The sequence below is a fragment of the Bombus bifarius genome, unplaced genomic scaffold (genome assembly GCF_011952205.1).
Source record: "Bombus bifarius isolate JDL3187 unplaced genomic scaffold, Bbif_JDL3187 scf7180000007996, whole genome shotgun sequence".
Classification (NCBI taxonomy): Eukaryota; Metazoa; Arthropoda; class Insecta; order Hymenoptera; family Apidae; genus Bombus; species Bombus bifarius.
The window spans coordinates 4,297,240-4,314,812 of record NW_022884376.1 but is presented as its reverse complement, the minus strand read 5'-3'; the positions used below and the strand labels follow the sequence as shown (position 1 = coordinate 4,314,812).

General features: G+C 36.9%; 3 protein-coding genes across 7 annotated transcripts in view; 1 reads left to right on the top strand and 2 right to left on the bottom strand.

Moving 5' to 3' along the window:
• Positions 1–28: 28 nt before the first annotated feature.
• Positions 29–5,189, bottom strand: LOC117206159 (ubiquitin-like modifier-activating enzyme 1). Its single transcript, XM_033445254.1, has 2 exons — positions 4,511–5,189; positions 29–4,005 (listed from the first exon to the last, which is right to left on the bottom strand). The coding sequence occupies exons 1-2, from the start codon at positions 4,878–4,880 to the stop codon at positions 1,223–1,225; spliced, it is 3,153 nt and encodes a 1,050-aa protein (XP_033301145.1). The 5' UTR covers positions 4,881–5,189; the 3' UTR covers positions 29–1,222.
• An 816-nt stretch (positions 5,190–6,005) lies between these two features.
• Positions 6,006–17,427, bottom strand: LOC117206161 (kinesin-like protein KIF12). 5 transcript variants are annotated; one of them, XM_033445259.1, is made up of 16 exons: positions 17,083–17,427; positions 15,520–15,730; positions 11,575–11,667; positions 11,371–11,449; positions 10,979–11,191; positions 10,177–10,317; positions 9,954–10,095; positions 9,607–9,701; positions 9,405–9,546; positions 8,923–9,041; positions 8,733–8,837; positions 8,527–8,656; positions 8,151–8,376; positions 7,952–8,099; positions 7,602–7,816; positions 6,006–6,899 (listed from the first exon to the last, which is right to left on the bottom strand). In XM_033445259.1, the coding sequence occupies exons 2-16, from the start codon at positions 15,720–15,722 to the stop codon at positions 6,545–6,547; spliced, it is 2,406 nt and encodes an 801-aa protein (XP_033301150.1). In that variant the 5' UTR covers positions 15,723–15,730; positions 17,083–17,427; the 3' UTR covers positions 6,006–6,544. The 5 variants fall into 5 exon arrangements, with proteins under 5 accessions (XP_033301150.1, XP_033301154.1, XP_033301152.1 ...); XM_033445263.1 differs by having other exon boundaries at positions 7,952–8,051; positions 17,083–17,426; XM_033445261.1 differs by having other exon boundaries at positions 7,952–8,084; positions 17,083–17,424.
• LOC117206155 (unconventional myosin IC) overlaps positions 12,789–17,573 on the top strand; it is a 34,787-nt gene continuing 30,002 nt past the window's right edge. The window contains exon 1 of the mRNA XM_033445244.1: positions 12,789–13,038. Within this exon, the coding sequence (XP_033301135.1) occupies positions 13,022–13,038 (17 nt within the window). The 5' untranslated portion in view covers positions 12,789–13,021. The remainder of the gene's footprint in view (positions 13,039–17,573) is intronic.

The following is a 17,573-nucleotide window of genomic DNA, read 5'->3' as shown; positions in this document are numbered from 1 at the left end:
GTTTCAAATTTTATTTTCATTACTATATTTCTCATATTTCTTGAAATCCAAACACATCTATTTATTATCTATTGATAAAATAATACAATAAATATCCGCATTATCCTAAAATTAACAAAATATCTTCCTTTTTTTTCTCCTCGTATTCCTTGATCTAAAGTGTGCAATTATTTTTTTGAAGCTTCTTTTCAAACATCTGTTCTTACAAATTTAAATGCAATATCCCTTAATAACAACAAACAGCCTTAGCCAATAGTGTATTCGGTGATTAAAAAAAGTAAAGCGGACAAAATGAAAAATCATCAATAACGTATAGATTACATAAAATATTAAAATATCGAGTTCGATAGCAAGCACGTATTAAGAATAATAACGAAAGGAAGGGGAAGCAATTGTGATATTTTTCTTTAATTTCGTGCGTGTCCTTAATTCATGAAAATAATGATAGTAAATAGAAAATGAAAAGCGATACGACAAAGGCAAGATACATTTGCGTCCGATTCTTTTTATTATGTTTATTTGCGGTCTATATTAAATGTGTTAATTATTCGTCTAAGGACCATTAAGTTTATCATCCAGTAATTTACATTTTGATCCTATACATTAAGTTGTGAAGTGTGTGAGTCCCAAAGAAAATTCTTACCATGACAATTCCCTTTATGATCCAATATGGACTAAACTTTTTGCAACCTTTTCATATTCTTTTTCTCTCCCTTTTTTTCTTTTTTTATCATTTTATAAACAGCACAAGATCGTAGATTCTCTTGTACAAATTTTTATCTTCATATACCTCTTTTATCAACAGTTCGAATTACCTTAGAGTTAGATCATCTTTTTCTTTGAAAATATAATTTATTAAGAAAGACAAGAACTAAGAACAAATTTTACGATTATCATTGAAATTATTTAGGATAAACATAGCAAAAGGTGATGAATGAAAAAGGGAACAAATAGTTCCAGCCCTGAAATCGACATTCAGGAAAAAGGGAGATCATAGTAAGATGAACTCCGTGGATCCCGCGATTCCTTGCTATTATAAATGCTACAAAGCATCGACGATAGAAATGAATCTTTTCCTTTCTTTTTTTAAACTTTGAGAACCTTACATAGAGAAAGAGTAATATTCTCTTGTATCGTATTGTAAAATAGAAATTTGTGGAAATTACTACGGCTAAGTCAGTTAAGTAGATATCTCTCGTTATCCTGGTGACATCAACGTATTTCACGGCAAAGTGTAGCGAACATATGGAACTTCCACATCATTGCCATCAACATCGTTACAGCAAAGTTCAAATACCAACGCACGTATATGGCTTTCCAATTTCTTCTTTGATACCTTCTTCACCACTTCAGACATCAGAAGACCCATACGTTCTTGGCATTTAGGCTTTGCCATGAAGAACGAGTAAAGCATGCAAATACCTTGAGAGAGCATAGTGACCTCCAGATTGTGATGTTCTTTGAAGTAATCCAAGAACTCTTTCAGTGTCAACTCCCCTTTCACTTCAAATCGATCCCAGAGGGTCCATTCTGAATCATAGTACTTTAGTTTTGGCGCAGCAATTGGCTCTGAGAATCCAAAGAATGGCAGAGCCAAGTTGACGAAGCCATTCTTATAAACAGACAGATCTTTTACGCCGCGAGTCAGTTTAATAAGCTCGAGGCAAACCAAACCTGCTACTACTGAAGTTGTAGTAGCAATGGCTGGTATTATTTTACCAGCAATTAGTTTACTCTTGTGTCTGTCAGCTGGTGTAATTTTGTAGTTGGTAGCACGGAGATTCGAAGCTGCCACAATGAAGTCTATGTGGAAGTTGGTATCGTCATCCTTCTCGAATTCTTGCGGATATATTACCAAGCCGTTAAGATCTTCAACCCTTGGTAGTTCTTCTTGTAACTGAGTGAGTCTTTCATGATCTATATTTCCGCTACCATTGGACGCTTGTACCTGAGAATCCGTTTCCGCAATTTTCACTCCAGATTTCGGTGTGAATTCCGGCACTTGCACAGTGCTAACAATTCTAGCTATTTCATCTCGGTTTCTGTTAACAGGAATACCATAAACTTTTGCCTTTAAATTAGCAGCAGCTACAATATAGTCTAAATGTAGTGGATCATTAACATTAAATGTGAGTGGTTTGGGACATCTTTTTGGTCCAGACCAAAATGGTTGACCACTGGATGTTACTTGATCAGGCGGAAAATTATACAGAAGTTGTCTAATTTGATTGCTGTATTGTTCCTGCCAGTGGCAACGAGCCCATGCGATGCAGTCGGCGAATGTTTTTGGTCTTTCATCGACCAAGGCTGTTTTAACAGATTCTAATACTTCTAGTGGTTGAACTCCAGGTAATTTTAGCGTTCTCTCCACAAATTGTGGATCGGATATATGTTGAGCGGCGTTCTCCGCCGCTTGGCGAAATAGACCTTCGAAATTGTCTCTAGCCCATTGCAAAGTGTGTTCTATAGCATAGGGAAAATTCTTTAGCGTGCAGATTGGTACAGTTTTTTCCGGAGGATCTTGGGAGGAGCTGTATGATTCAGTTAAAAATGGAACAACAACTTGAGTATTACCCTTTGTACCTAATGTACCAGATTCCAAGAGGGGCTTCCTATAATATACACAACGACGATCCATGTAAATACGGGCGTTAACGTTATCTAACGCATTCGCAACCCCGTCTAAAACCTCAAAAAAGTCGTCGTTATATACTTTCTCTGTTTCAGGACATACTCTGTTTTCATGAGCAATCACCTTCATGTCAGGATTCATACTTTTTATAACTCTAGCTGCTGTTGATGATTTGGATTGCTGAACATCAGATGGTCTAAATAAGAATTGTCTATTCAAGTTAGATTTTTCTATCAAATCCATGTCAGTGACTATTACACTACCATTTTCAGCACCAACACCTAACATTGCAAAGTTCTTGAGCAATTCACACCCAATGGCTCCAGCTCCTACAACAAAGTATTTCAAGCTTCCAATCTTTGACTGGAATTTGCGGCCGAAAACTGCAACCTGTGAATCATAACGTGATCCAATAGGACGACAATCTTCTTCTGTAAGTTCAGAACGATCTGCAGGTAGACACTCAATGGCATCAAAATACAACCATTGGAATATAGGGTGGAACTTTCCAGAACAGGCCTTCATCACTTCTTGGGCTACAATTCCTCCAATGGTAGCATTCATTGGATTTAAGTTTCCAGAGCATATCTTTGCAAATATTTCAAGCAGCTCTGCATTTATTTCCGTTTCACTGCCTACTTCCTCTTTAACAGTTTTAGCGAGGTTCAGAAATTTGTCTGCATCCTCTTGATTCCATGGTCTAGGTAATTGTCCATTTGCTTCTACGTATTTATGTAATACAATAAAAGCCAAATGTATCTGTTCTGGATAGTCAAACTTTCCAAAATCAGTTATCTGGAACTTTGGTGTCTTCAAAGCATCTTTCAATGAAGCAAATTGTAAGATCTTTGGCATTTTTACTTGTGTTACTATACCACCCCGAATATATTCAGAGTATTTAGATGTATCCCCAATGCTGAAAGTATATGGACCAAGAACTTTTATCTTTATTGGGTCACAACCATTTAGTTCTGTCATGCCTTGTACTTCAGAAAAGGTGACAGAGTCACCATCCTCCATGCCATGACGTGTGTCGTCTAAACAAGTAACAACACCTTCTGTATCTTGTGAAATACTGGCAACCATTGAACTTACAGGTGGTTCACCATTGACATCAACTACCGTAAATTTTTCTCCAAAATCACAAAAGACTTGAGAAAATAGGCCTCTGGTATCTGCTATAATAAGTGCTATATCATTTGCATGAGTAATTTCAGAGATACGTAATTGTTCATTCAATGGAGTTTCAGTCAAAACCACAACCTTGAACTTCTTAATAAAGGAATCTGTTAACGGCCCGGAGTAGTGACATGTAGGGACATAGTTGTTCAGCTCAGACAAGCGTTGACAGCAAGCAATAGCACGGTTTTTACCTAAAAAAGAAAGTACAGTAATGTAATTTTACTGTTTAATCATGTCTGTATATAGTGCTTAACTATATAACTTTTAAGTGAGTCATACAAAAATGAAATTGATCAATAACGTGGAGGTTAATTGCTTAGTCTTTTTTAAATGATAAATATCTTTTGAATATTTCTAATACTATTGAAAATTGTTGTTACCAACAATTTAGTTATAACATAATAAGAATTTAATTTATACAGAGACATATACATAGCTACACAGTCACAAAAATTTCCATACAATTTCTACCATTTGCATTTGATTTACACGAGACACAACCCGCATCTATTTAAAGAAATTTTTTACGATAATATCGATGAACAAGACGATTGGTTATATCGTTATATCATCGCCTCGTAAGATCGCGCAATCTTATTAAAATGGATGGATAAATTTTGAGCATCAAAATAACGTTGGAAAATAATAATTTCTGTAGAAGAGGGATTCATGTATTTCGCGGGTCAAGCCGCTCACCTACGTCCGCCTCGGTAAGATAGAACTGTGAGCCGAGGTCTGAAATCTGGCACAATGCGTCATCGTGCAAGGTAACGGACTTGACGCCGCCGAGGATGACGTTCTTGGCGATTTCGACGCCGAGTCCGCCAAGACCGGATATCAAGACATTCGAGGATGCCATGCGACGCATAGCGTCATGGCCGAGGACGTAGAGCTGCCTGGAGTATAGACCCTCGTCAATTTCGGTGGTAGCCCGGGACGTCGAGCCATTTTTCGCCATGTCTGCGGTCGTCGTCGGATCGTCGTCGCCTCCTCCCGTGGTGGCAGCAACGCGTCGCTTCTTAGCTGGGGGGTCAACGGAACTCTCCACCACCTCAGCACTAGACATCGGACTTCACGGGGCGCCGTATTATGTCCGTCGATTGTTTTTCAACCCGGCCGACTGCACTTTAATAAAGCCCGTAACTGCACCGCACGCACCACACACCGACCTTGCCACACGCGTCCGCTTTCTCTTTCTCTCTTGACGCACCTCTCTTCGTCCGTTCTTCCTCACTTCCAGTTTACCCTTTCAAAGCTGTACCCAAAGTCTACCACGATACCACTGTTCATCCAACAATGATTCTCGTTCTTTCATCCGCTCTGTTGCTACTCTCGCAGTTGCACCACCAGCAATCGAGATGTCGATGCTACCTTGATAAAGTGGGGATAGGGATTCGATCAGTCGGTAAAACAGCGATACCGCCTTGTTCATGAAACAAAACCGTCCCCTTTTTTATTGTCTTGAATGCTTCGCTGATTCTCGACGACGACATGTGACGGAGTAACGAGGCAGGAATACAGATTTATCATTTCCACAACGAAATTTCGCACGTTATTGCTTCTTTATTTTCCTGTTGCGACATGGTGGATTAACATTACATCATGAATTTTGCATTTGAACAGTGTTCGGTGATTGGAGTAAGAAACAGGCGAATGGGAAAGCAGACTGAATGGATAGTCGGAGATGATTGGTTGGTTATGTTATATATTAATTACACTTGAAATGACTCCGACCAATAAATAATTTCGAATTGAAATTTTTCTGGTTAGATAAACGCCATCTATATACGCGTTATCATTGGCGACTATCGTGTCTAACCTAGCAATTTTATGTTTTTGCTTATCTGACGTGGCAAGATGCTTATCTAATAAATTATGTACGCATCAATGGCGTGGCGAGTTATTGGCACGCAATCGTAGAGTTACATACTACGTTCGTGTCGATAACAGAGATATTAGGTCACGTGTTTTTCTATAGATATTTTTTATCGGGGAGACAAACATAATTTTCTTAACAATCGTCCTAGTTTTTATTCGCTCACAATGCTCTTTTTTATTAGACATGTTATTTTTATCGATATTCAATAGCCGAGTTATAATTTCTAGAACAATCCAGTTTAAAAAAGAAGTATACAATTCAATGAAACTGTCCAGTTCTACGAATGGTCAGGTAATAAAGAACAAAATCTCGTAAAACAATCAAATGCTTTATTGTACGTAATTTGGTCAACACCTTTATCATTACAGGAGTTACAGGATATGTCATTTTATATTATTCAGAGGTAGAATTCAGTAATTTATATCAACCTGAGTTATTTTGTCATTATCACGGAAAAATACTGACTTTTATGTAGATATTCACGTCTAAGTTCACACATAATTATGTACATATATACTTTTACCACACGTAAATAAAACTTCGACTACGCGTACTACATATTTTCGTCACTTTGAAAACACGATATTTCTGTGTCGTTACCAAAACAGATGTTCAGCTTACCTTTTTTTTAAATTTACCAACATTAATGCATACTTTCGTCATTAAACTTTAATTATCGATCCAAAATAATTTTTTCTAATCATCCAAAAAACTCTTTATTATCGACTAATTTTCATGTGCACTCTTCCTAATTCATTTTCTTATCTTTACAGTCGACTCAATGGCTTTGACCAAGTCAAGGTTATCACGATTAAAGTACATCAGACTATCGTGCTTGTTGACTCGAGTGTTCAAAGTGGTTTATCCTCGTCAATAGGAATTGGACTTCCAAAAGCTCTTCCTGAAGTTTCGTCCTCTTTCTCTTTGGATTTTCTTGGTGTCCTTATCGAATGGTCTTCGGGTTCCGGAGTGCCGAACGGGGACGAGATGTGTGATACCGCCGGAAATGGCGCTGTTGGCGCCTCTGACTCAGCTGTGTCCGGCGTTGAGTTCGCCATCTCCAGAGGACCGCTGAGTATCGAGTCTGGGGATTCGTTGTACGAATGGTCGGTTGGTTGAACCGGTTCGCCCAGGAGATCGTTCGTCTCCGATGGTCTTCGTTCTTCAGGGACTGTCGAGGTGCGACGCATGCTCGGCTTTTTGTACCTGTTACCATGCGTTCCTTCAATTAGTAGGTAGAATGGTACTGATTATATCAGGCACCATAACACATTGTAGACTAAAGTCTTGGTAAGTTTCTGAGTGAACTTGAGCAAAATTTTGGAAAATTTTATTTTACGTGACTAGAGATTACCACTAGAATCATACCATAAAAATATGGACTTTTTAATTTTTTAATTACTAAAAATATGCAAGTCTGCGGATATTTATGCAAATTTATATTTTTGTGAATATAATTAAAAAAATGAAATCTGGATGTTTTATATATTTTTATGTGCATTTAGTATACTTTTGACTTTTAAATCCTTTACAGATGCATTTACATTCGCAGCTTAATAATTTCTATCAGCAAAATCAATGTTTCTTTTTATTGAAATAATTATAGCTATTTAATTTCATTATTTTAATTATACTTATATGCGTGTAATATATTTTAGTAAATGTCACAGGATAATTATTTTATCATTAAAGAGATCAATTTTGATAGGATATACAGCAAAACTTCTAGTCCACAATGTGGTAATTATTTCTTGATTTATTTAAAAAAGATATAATTAATTGGAATACATTTGAAGCGAATTCCAATGTCGATTTGCATTGCAATTGGCTTTGATAGGAGACTAAGGCTTATTGATTTGAATATCGTATTGGCTCTAGTATTATGATGATTTATTTAGTGCTACTTACTGATTAATGTCTATCGGTGATATAGCTTGATCCGGACTCATTCTCGTCGTCCCGTTCCCGTTGTCCCATGAATTGTGTCGACGATGATGACTCTTGTCTTTGTATGCTTCTGCTATGTTATTATAACTCCCTACGATTCTACGTTTGTCTAGTTCTTTCTGAATCTTCTCTGGCATACTACTAACGGATCTGTATAATCCATTCCGGATCATATCCTACAAATTTAAATTTCTGTTATATCTTTTAAACATTACTTTGCTATGTAAAGTACTGAAAAATAATTAACGTAATTAAGTAGATACAGCGAATACAATAATAGAGAAAGGAAAGTTTAAAAGATTTCGACATACACTCGAAAGAGGCGTAGGTTCGACGTTAGGGTTGGTCCAAACATTGGTAGCGCCAGGTGCGTCCTCGTTATCGTTCAACATTTCCGCCGAATAGGTTGGTCTGGCAGGTATAATTGGCGACCGGCAACACACTCTACAGTAATAAAATCTACCGGATTAATTGTATGTCGAGGTCGTCTTAAAATCCTGTTGTACTTACGAATTAACGTCCTCGAGTTTCTTCAGTAACCTTTCGTTTTCTCTGCATACGAGTTCTTGGTCCCGTATCACTTGCTCCCTCGTAGCATATAATTCTGCATTTTCTCGACGGAGAGCTTCGTTCTCGGTGATATACGCGTGGATAAGTTGACTTAATTCGGGTCGTTCCATTTCGGATAGTTTATTCAAATCCACCACCGGAGGTGTCAATGGCACTCTTCTTTCAGCTATAAAAGGTTATTTAAGGAGAAATTTTATAATTTTGCCTTTCTCGTTTTAATTATATTAAATCGTTGTTACTAAATTTTCAATTAAATCTTTTTATTAAACTCACTATTGTATTAAATCTTTCTTATTAATTGACATTTGATACTTACTTTTGGATTCGCTACGAACTATATTCGATGCATCACCACTTAAATGAAGAGCCGCGCGCAGATGTTCGTTTTCCGTCTGAAGAGCTCCTACTTCTCGTTTTAAACTGAGAATCAGAGCTTCTCGAGCATCCTATATAAAAGCAAATTCTATTTGTATTTCATGTTTTCTATATACTTATAATTTACAATTAATATACCTCACTCACCATTACCACGATAGGTTTCGTTCGAATCTTCTTCACCCTCGCCGCGTACCTCAACGTATTCAATGTTTCGCTCGCGTTCGACTTGGCTGGCGAAATACAGGCGATCTAAAATTCAATTAAACCATCCAATCAGTTATACCGATTGAGTGTATAATTATTAAGTTGTCCTTGTTAGAATAATTTGATTTACCATTAATGTAACGCCATTTCCTGCCAAACTGTCGGCTAGAAGCTTAGTCAGTTTGCTGTCTCGATACGGAATGTGACCACCCTTGCGTTTTCCATCGCTCAAAGAGGCTATGCAGTAACCTTTAAAGTAAAAAGTGTCAATCTCAAAAGAAGTTGGAGAAACTTTTCTGTAACGTAAAGTCGTTTCCATGCAATTCGCGCTATCACGTTCGTTTATCGATCGTCACATAGAAGTCGATGTTGCGGGTGAAGTCTGCGCTCTTTTGTTCATCGGAATCGATTTTTACGATCCTTGCGCATAATTGATAACGTAAAATTTCATCGTAATATTAAACGAGGTTCGATTAATTTGGTATTGAACATTCGACAAAATTCTGCTTCGAGATAGACTTTGAGAGAAGACAACTCGAAGATTGAACCGTTTTAGTATTTCAGTGCTTAATTTGTGTTGTATTTTTTCTTATAACTTTTTGATAATCGTACCTAGAACCATGAGACTTTTATTAATATTATTCGCTTCCTCCAGAGTCTTCCCTTCGCTTTGCGTTTTCTTCGTCATCTCACTTCCAGCCAGATCGACGAAGTTAATTTTCCCTTGTCTCGATATAAACACGCTGTTATCCATCTGTCGATAGTAATATTTGTATAAAATTTGTCTTTATCGTACGATAATTTGGATACTCACCTGTTGTTCAGACGTGATGCTGACAGTGAGAATACTGTGACTTCTACTGGAATAGTCGTTCATATTGTGCGAACCAACTTTTCTATTTCTCATGCCTGAAAAATCATATTACTATAAATACGCTTTTCTAACATTTGGAAATTTTTTTAAAGTAATGTCAACGAATTTAGATATTTATGGATTTTCTATCTTCTTAAATAAATCTGTGAATTTTACTATATTTTTTAATCGGATTTATCGCGTTTGATATTTTCACAATGAAACACGTGCTGTGTGTAAGGGATGGTAAAGGGGTTTAAAGTACATCTATCGGGGGTGCAAAGAGTGAAGATCAATAACACGACTACCTTCTTCGAGAACCGCCAGAAGATCATCAAGTTCCTCGCACTCGACAGTGAAAAGGTTCTCAACGAAAAAGCCCCGTGTCTTTTTGCTCCATCGTACCATTAGGGGTTTCCTCGACGTGCCAGGATTTAACAGATCTATTACCTGCGGTTCAAAGGTAAACGATGCCTTGTAAATCGGTGACGAAGCTCTTCTCTCTTTCCACTGAAAGTGATATCCACTGACCTTTTCGTTGTAGATCTCCAGAAAGGAAGCTTTTAACACGAAATTACAATCTTGTCGTTCTTGCAACAACTTAAACAGGTAGACGAAAGACCGGAAGACCAGGCCGTGTTGCTCCGAGTAAGGGTTCATCCTTTCGAACTGCTTAAGAGAAAAACATTCATTGATGATTCTTGTAATTTGACAAAGAGCGCTTCTTTGCGTGATTTTACTTTCATCGTAAAATTTAGGCGATTAATAATAACAAAGCTTAATTAACTATCATTAAATCTTAAAAAAAGATTCCATCTTTTAATTCAATTCTCCTATGTAACATTATATATTGAATTAATTTGTAAAATAAAAAGTTAACCAACCGAAGATTTTTACACCACTGAAATTTGGAAATAGCAAGTATACAAATGCTAGAAGTAGTGTAAAGCGCCACGTTTAATAATTCGAACACTTTTATTGATAATTTGTTTGTTTTTGCGATCACGTATAACATTGTTCGAGCGGTAAACGAGTATCGTTTAGATATACCGTCATTATCTTATCTACGCACGTCGAACAACATTAACCTTTCTGTTACATTCATACACGGCCTTCACTTCAACTCGATCAACTATTTTAATACATTATTCGTAATCGCCTTTTGCTATTCTTACGCTTCTTGGCGAGTGTTTCTGGAAACTCGGTTTTTTTCTGACGGAAATTCTGACGGAAAACCGTACTCGGTTTTCATTGAAAAAACCAGCGTGTGAGACCGATGAATTTCTATCCGAAGAGTAGGTAAAAAGTTGACAAAGGAATCTTCTTCGCTAACCATTTCTGGAGGCCCTGTGAGGGTGTGAGTTTTTCCGCTTCCGGTTTGCCCGTAGCAAAACGCGGTGCAGCTGAATCCTTCTACCGCCATTTCAATAAGCTTTTTCACACCAGAGAATTGCAAGATGTCCTCCTGAGTGGCCGTGGGCTCGAACACCACGTTGTACGAAAATAATTTGCCCTTCTTGTCCCCGCTGCTTGGAAATCCGTCGCACTGTGCAAGGTTGAACGATAAAAGTCCATGTGATTCACGATAATTTCGTTTAGATATTTTTAATTAAACGCGAGGGGGCTAGCAAGAGAAGGAAAAATGATATCGAATAATCGACGAATTATCCGAGCTCGCAACATTTCTTCAAATTAATCAGAGGACATAATAAGCGATATACTTACGTATATCTGTCCATCTCCGGGAAATTGTACGGCCATATCGTCGCCGGCTTTAATTTCCTTGCTATTAAGCGGACGTACTCTATAAAATGATCGATTAACCAGGAAAATTATGTAAATTTAATATTACACTTGCAATCATCCCATGCAAGTTTAATAAACGTATCTGAGTTAATTGATCAATGAAATAATACTAGGTGTTCTTACCTGACAACGACATTTATGTTGTTCTCTGGAAGCCAATTCTTGGTGGCGATCACTCTCTTATCACCGTCTACCAGTCTCTCGATACTACCAGTCCTGGAATCGAAACAAGCAGACAAACGATAACGATTTTCAAACGGTGTAGAAAGCCTGTTAGTTTTCTGTAGAAGCGTAAAGTCGTTCTCGATCATGATCGAACGCTTCAACAGGAGTAACCCATCTGGCAATTCGTGATTGACCTGCTATCATGGCGGCTAAATAATTGAGGAAGTTCAATCAATTGGTCTAACTGAAACCGTCAGGAAAAATCGCGTGATTGACCAGGCTCGTTTACGAGTTCGTCTTTTTTCCTTCTGCACCACGGAGCTAATCGTAGTATTGAAAAATCGTTTCGACCTCAGTCAATAATTCACGAGGGCTTGATTACCGAACTCGACAGCCTTGATTGATTGCCTGGATAAACAATACTTTACGATTGTTGTTCATCGTACTTACGTACACGTAATAACGTACGATACCGATGTATCGCTCTTTATTAATCGTAAGTGGTTTAAATAAATCTCCAATGAAAAATTGGTGTAATTTGTTTGAAATATTATTCGCAAATAATTTTAAATTAGACGACTACCAAGGTGGAATTTTTCTTCCACCGAATGGAATAATTGTTACACTTCTACGATACTGCAGCGTCCGAAGATCGTTCAAACTTTCGAAACAGCAATGCTTTCAAAGATTATCGCAACATTGAACATTTACAACTTTTGGAGATTATTCAATCAAGCTTTGAAATTTTCAAAGATTACTCTAACTTTCAAAATTTCAATTTGCAAACTTGTTATTCGAGCTTGCAAAGTTGCGACATTTTCAAAGAATATTCTGAATATTCGCGTTCTAATGTTTTCAACTACAAGTACAATATTTCTCCAACGAAACCGATAACATCGGTATGACGACCGTGAAAGCCTAAAATTATTCGTACAGAAACTGCGATTTCGCGTTCGTTTAATTGATGCACGTTGCACAAACAAGACATGCATGACTTGCGAAACTTTTCCATTTCCTTGGTCGGTGGAAAGGGTCATTGACAATGTATACACTTGTGACAGGAACAACGTGTTTACTATTATTTCACTATAGCGTAGTATGTCATAATTCCTCGAGAACTGTAATACGCAGTTCTTATTCCGAGCCTATCGCAACAATGACATTTATTGCGTACTATAGTTCCATGTGTGACGTCGAGCAATTCGTTGTCTCGAAGACATAGAAAAAAATTACCTTTTAATATACCTTTAATCGAGAATTACAATTACTTTAAAAGCGTGGAGTATATATTGTAGAAAACGTGGATCGAGCACTCGAACGTGTGACATTGATGGGCAACGATCGATAAAGCTTTCTCAAATTGCCATCGCTTCAAACGTTTTAACGAACCTTATGAAAAATTGTAATGGACGTTACCAGTAGGTAAGTACTTTCTGTTCGTTTTATTTGTTAACGCACTTTCATTATTTTGATATAAATCATGTTTCACGTGCCTTATTTCTTTAATCACGCGAACGATTATTCCCGTAGATGTTTATCGATCCAACTTGTACGAAACAGATCGATTTTTAGGGCGTAGAAATGTTCGGTTAATTGTTCAGATTCAGAATGAATATTTTTTTTTATTTACGCATGAATTTGATGACGTTGGCGAGTTGACGATGGATCTAAAATCTATTTGTAATTTACACATTTGCGATTCGATTCGCGATCCAAGTTACATCGATTGCTATTAATATCGTCTGAGAACATTGTATGTGCGTTTTAATTACTTTCGTTGTTATTCTTCTTACGATTCCATTCGATAATGATTCTCTGTTTGGCGGAAGCTCTTTGCTCGAATAGAAAATACAGAATTAACACCAATTTGTAGATTGAAGGTTGAAAATTGTTTCATTGGGATAACATCAATTGATATATGTAATATGTGTTTCAACGTTTTTGAGATTATATCATATTCAACGCTTTAGAGATTTTATTATCAACTTTCATAAATTAATATACAATTCTAAATAGTACTTTTTAGTTTTAATTACAGCTAATTCTCCAGAGTTCTTAGAATTAAGGAAACAAACATTACAATCAGACCTCAATAATTCTTACGTAAGAAAAGATAAAAATATTAAGTACATTCAGTTCTCCATAATTTTTATATAATAGAAAAAGAAAAAAAAAATAAAACACTAGTTTTCTCTGTTTTATTGGACTTTTCCCTCTGCGCTATTATTCATTTTTCGCCATAAAGTAGCACGAATCATCCTATCGCAGGAAAAATGTTCGTTTCACGTGTCTGACCGTTGAGATCTCTTTCCATGGGCACACGTTTTGCGATCGTCGTGATATTGACCGTCAGAAAGAGACAGTCGAGCAAGGTCTCCCAATCGATACACGGCATCGAAATGTGTCGCAATTGCGACGTATGTGTCTATCAATGTTGGTATTCCCGTACGTTATATCTAAGCGAAACGATTAAGGTGAATTTACACGAGGATGCAACCCCTCACACGGAAAATTAAATCGAATGATATAGAAAGCTTCGTCGTCGCGTCACATCGATTTATAATATCTCTAGCCTGGATCTCGAGGACAGTTTCTAGGAAACGATTCGACACTCTAATTTCACTGTCAGAATTCTCTTGACAATTTATTTATGGGTTTTTCCTCCGAAGCCGTTAAACTCGCCGCTCGATCAATTCAATTCTAGCTTTCCGCTAGATTGGAAGTTAATTCTGTATTCTTATGTCGTCGCGATCGTCGAGCATCACCCGCCATAATTTCCTACCGGTAGTTTTCCATTAGTCAATATTTTTTCTCCCGTTTTCTTTTCCACTTTTAACAGAATATATTCACAACGTGTCAAGGTTTGTATGATCTTCTCTTCACGTGGCTTACTGTCAATATCTCTTTTCTTATCATTGTTTTTGTTTTGTGCTTTACAGCTTGAATAAATTAAGAGAATTTCGTGTGTTATCAATTATCAATTCAGTACTTATCATTAAGTAATTCCTAGTAAATTGTATCATTTTGGTTCCTATTGTCTGAATGTTATCATAAAAGTTGATAAAGAAACAAATTCTTTTATTCTGCGAATAGACGATATTGTTCTAATGTATATTGCATATGTTCGAGTTATAGAATATTTGTAAATTGTTCGATGACAAAACCGTCATCGTGTTAGGAAATACCGACGTAGAACGTATCTTAATGGAAAAAAAGAGAACGAAAATAATTCTCACATCGATTGTTTGGTGCGACGCGTCAGTTCCTCGCAGAAATGTTCAGCCTGATCGATAGTTTCTACGTAAACGTTTGCTTACAGTATCCACTTACATGAAATTGCTGTAAAAGCGTTAATATTCCATCAGATAGTGTTAATACGAGTTACATGAGATACTTGCATTGGCCGAAGGAGTAAAAATTACGTACTTATCTATTTTTTCTCAGCAGATCATTTCTAAATGATCTGAACTTAAACGTGTAACAAGAAGAAGAAGCTAAACTATTCATTAGAATCATTAATATTTTTCTATGACGATATGATTTGTACAACGTAATCGACTACAGATGATCTTATAATGATAAAATAATAGTGTAATAATATATGATAATAATAATAATAATAATAGATGAGCTAAATTTAAATGTGACGAAAAGAAAAAGCTATGCTATATATTAAGAACCATTAACATTCTTCTTTAACCACATGCTCTTGAAATTGATTAAATCTGGTTTAATAATGATGAAATAATAGTATAATAATATATAACACAGCGTGATGAGAAGAAAAAGCTAAAATGTTAAAAACATTCGTTATTACGTGGTAATCGATTAAAGCTGATCTAATAATAATAACGAATAATGATAAAACAAAAATATCAGATAAAAACGAGGAGGAATACTTACTCGCTTCCACGAGACTGTTGAAGGCTACTTTTCGTGACTACTTTAATTGTAGAATTGCTCTTTCCTGGACTATTTCCCCTGGAAGTAGTGTGATCCGCGGGACTATTGCCGCGTGATACGCGACTCTTCCCTTTATCCTTCTTCGCATTTTCTTTTTGAAGACTGTCGCCTCGGGAAGGCGATGGACTTTTCACAAGCACCATTCGTCAACCTTCAAGAGCGTCATAAACAGCGATTAATGAAATACAATCGTATGAAAGTAACGCATGACCATCGTCATAATTACCAATTAACGAGATACAATCCCGCTAATACAACTAATGGTATTAATAAAATGTAATTAATAGAATTAATACAGAGAAATAGAAATTGATCTGGACATAAATTCAGGCCAAGTACCTACATACAGTATAATTTAATCTCGTTTAAATTAATTTTAAGTCGTGCGATCGGTGTCGTTCTCACGAGATATCTCGAGTCATCATGAACAATCGGACCCATTTGAAGATGGATCATCGCAGAAGATCGAGAAGTGAAATGCTTCATTTTCCGGGATTCACAATAGTGAAAGCCTTTTCGAATGAATTTAATCCTGCCCGACAAGAGTACGAAAATTTATACAACAACGAACCGGTTAATTACACGTATTCGCTTACATATGCGATGATAATTACATGCGTTGCCGTAATTGAAGCGAAAGTTTCGCCGCTAATTGCGATTCTACCGTAGAAATCCTTCAGTCATCTGTCATCGATAAGCGAATCGTGATTGTGAATTAAACATAAACGTAAGTATACGCTTTTTCGAAATATTTTCTTTTTCACGGCTGTATTTAAATAAATGAAACTGTGACGAAATGAAAGTGTAAACTACGATCGTATTAATCAACGCGCGTTTTTCTGTTTCTGTCGGGTTAAGAAGGCCAGAAAAAGAGTTATGTAGATCATGGGACTCGGTTGTTTCGCGACTACGTTCCGCTTGGTTCGTTTTACACCTTTCATTTTGCACCTTTCCTTTTTACAACAATTAACGTAAAGGTAGTGGTTTACTGCGATTTTGAAAGTGAAAGCCAATAAGAGCGACGGTAGAACTGTTCCGCGCGGATCCACGCGATCGATTTGCTTCAAATGTGTCCGAATCTTAAAAGTTTGATAATCGTAAAAATGTAGTAAACGTACCGAAATGATAACGCCAATAACTCTCCTTTCTTTTAATATCGATTCTTTCTAACTAGCTAGAAATTCATGCGACAACGAAAGAAAGAAGACTATTATAGCAATAGGGAAGAGTGCATTTTATTGCCACATTTATTACGGTGATTTCTTTCACAACTTTTACGTCGTAAGCGTTCAGATTGGACACATTTCCTATAATTTTCTAGGAAACAGTTCTAAAAGATATTCACACTTTAGGCATTAACAGCTCAGTGTAGAAATTTCCAAATTCCAATAGTGAAATTCCTTAATATCAGGAACACGTCATAAACATTGCTATGTATATCAATTTCTGCTAACTCCATATTCAATTCCAGATGACGAGAATCCATCAACCAAATACACTTACATTCGAAATTTCATAGATCGATCAAAACTGTCCCATCACCCAAGCTTCTTCATCGATTTCTCCCTTTGCTGTTCAGCTTCTGTCAATCTTCTTTTATCACTTTTGATAATCCAATATCCAATTTCTAACTCTATCTCTGAAGATTTTACGCGAGAGTGTCCAATTTCTAGCAATCTCTGAAGATTAACACAATGGTGTCTCGATTAACACGAACGTTTTAAGGATAACGGAAACTCGTGCAATAGGAACAACAGACGGCACGCTACTGACACTTAGCAGGGGTGTTTTCGCGGAGGGTGGTAGTTTTCCCTACAGCGGACGTTTCGTGGACACCGATCGAAACTGGTGTCTAACTCATCGTTGTTCAGACGCATCGTGTTCCCCTTTCGTCCCTGGCCACGGTCATCGTCCACGTGGGCCCCGATGTTGTATCAGAGTTAGAATGAGCTTGACATACGTTGCGTGGAGGTAGACATCGTTGATCAATGGGC

Coding starts and splice junctions, on each gene's coding strand:
- LOC117206159 (XM_033445254.1), bottom strand. CDS start 4,880: ATGTCTAGTGCTGAGGTGGTGGAGAGTTCCGTTGACCCCCCAGCTAAG. Junction 4,006..4,510: donor TCTTACCGAGGCGGACGTAG/GTGAGCGGCTTG, acceptor TTTCTTTTTTAG/GTAAAAACCGTGCTATTGCT.
- LOC117206161 (XM_033445259.1), bottom strand. CDS start 15,722: ATGGTGCTTGTGAAAAGTCCATCGCCTTCCCGAGGCGACAGTCTTCAA. Junction 11,668..15,519: donor CAACAGTCTCGTGGAAGCGA/GTAAGTATTCCT, acceptor TTTCGATTCCAG/GACTGGTAGTATCGAGAGAC. Junction 9,042..9,404: donor TAAAAGTCTCATGGTTCTAG/GTACGATTATCA, acceptor TTTACTTTAAAG/GTTACTGCATAGCCTCTTTG.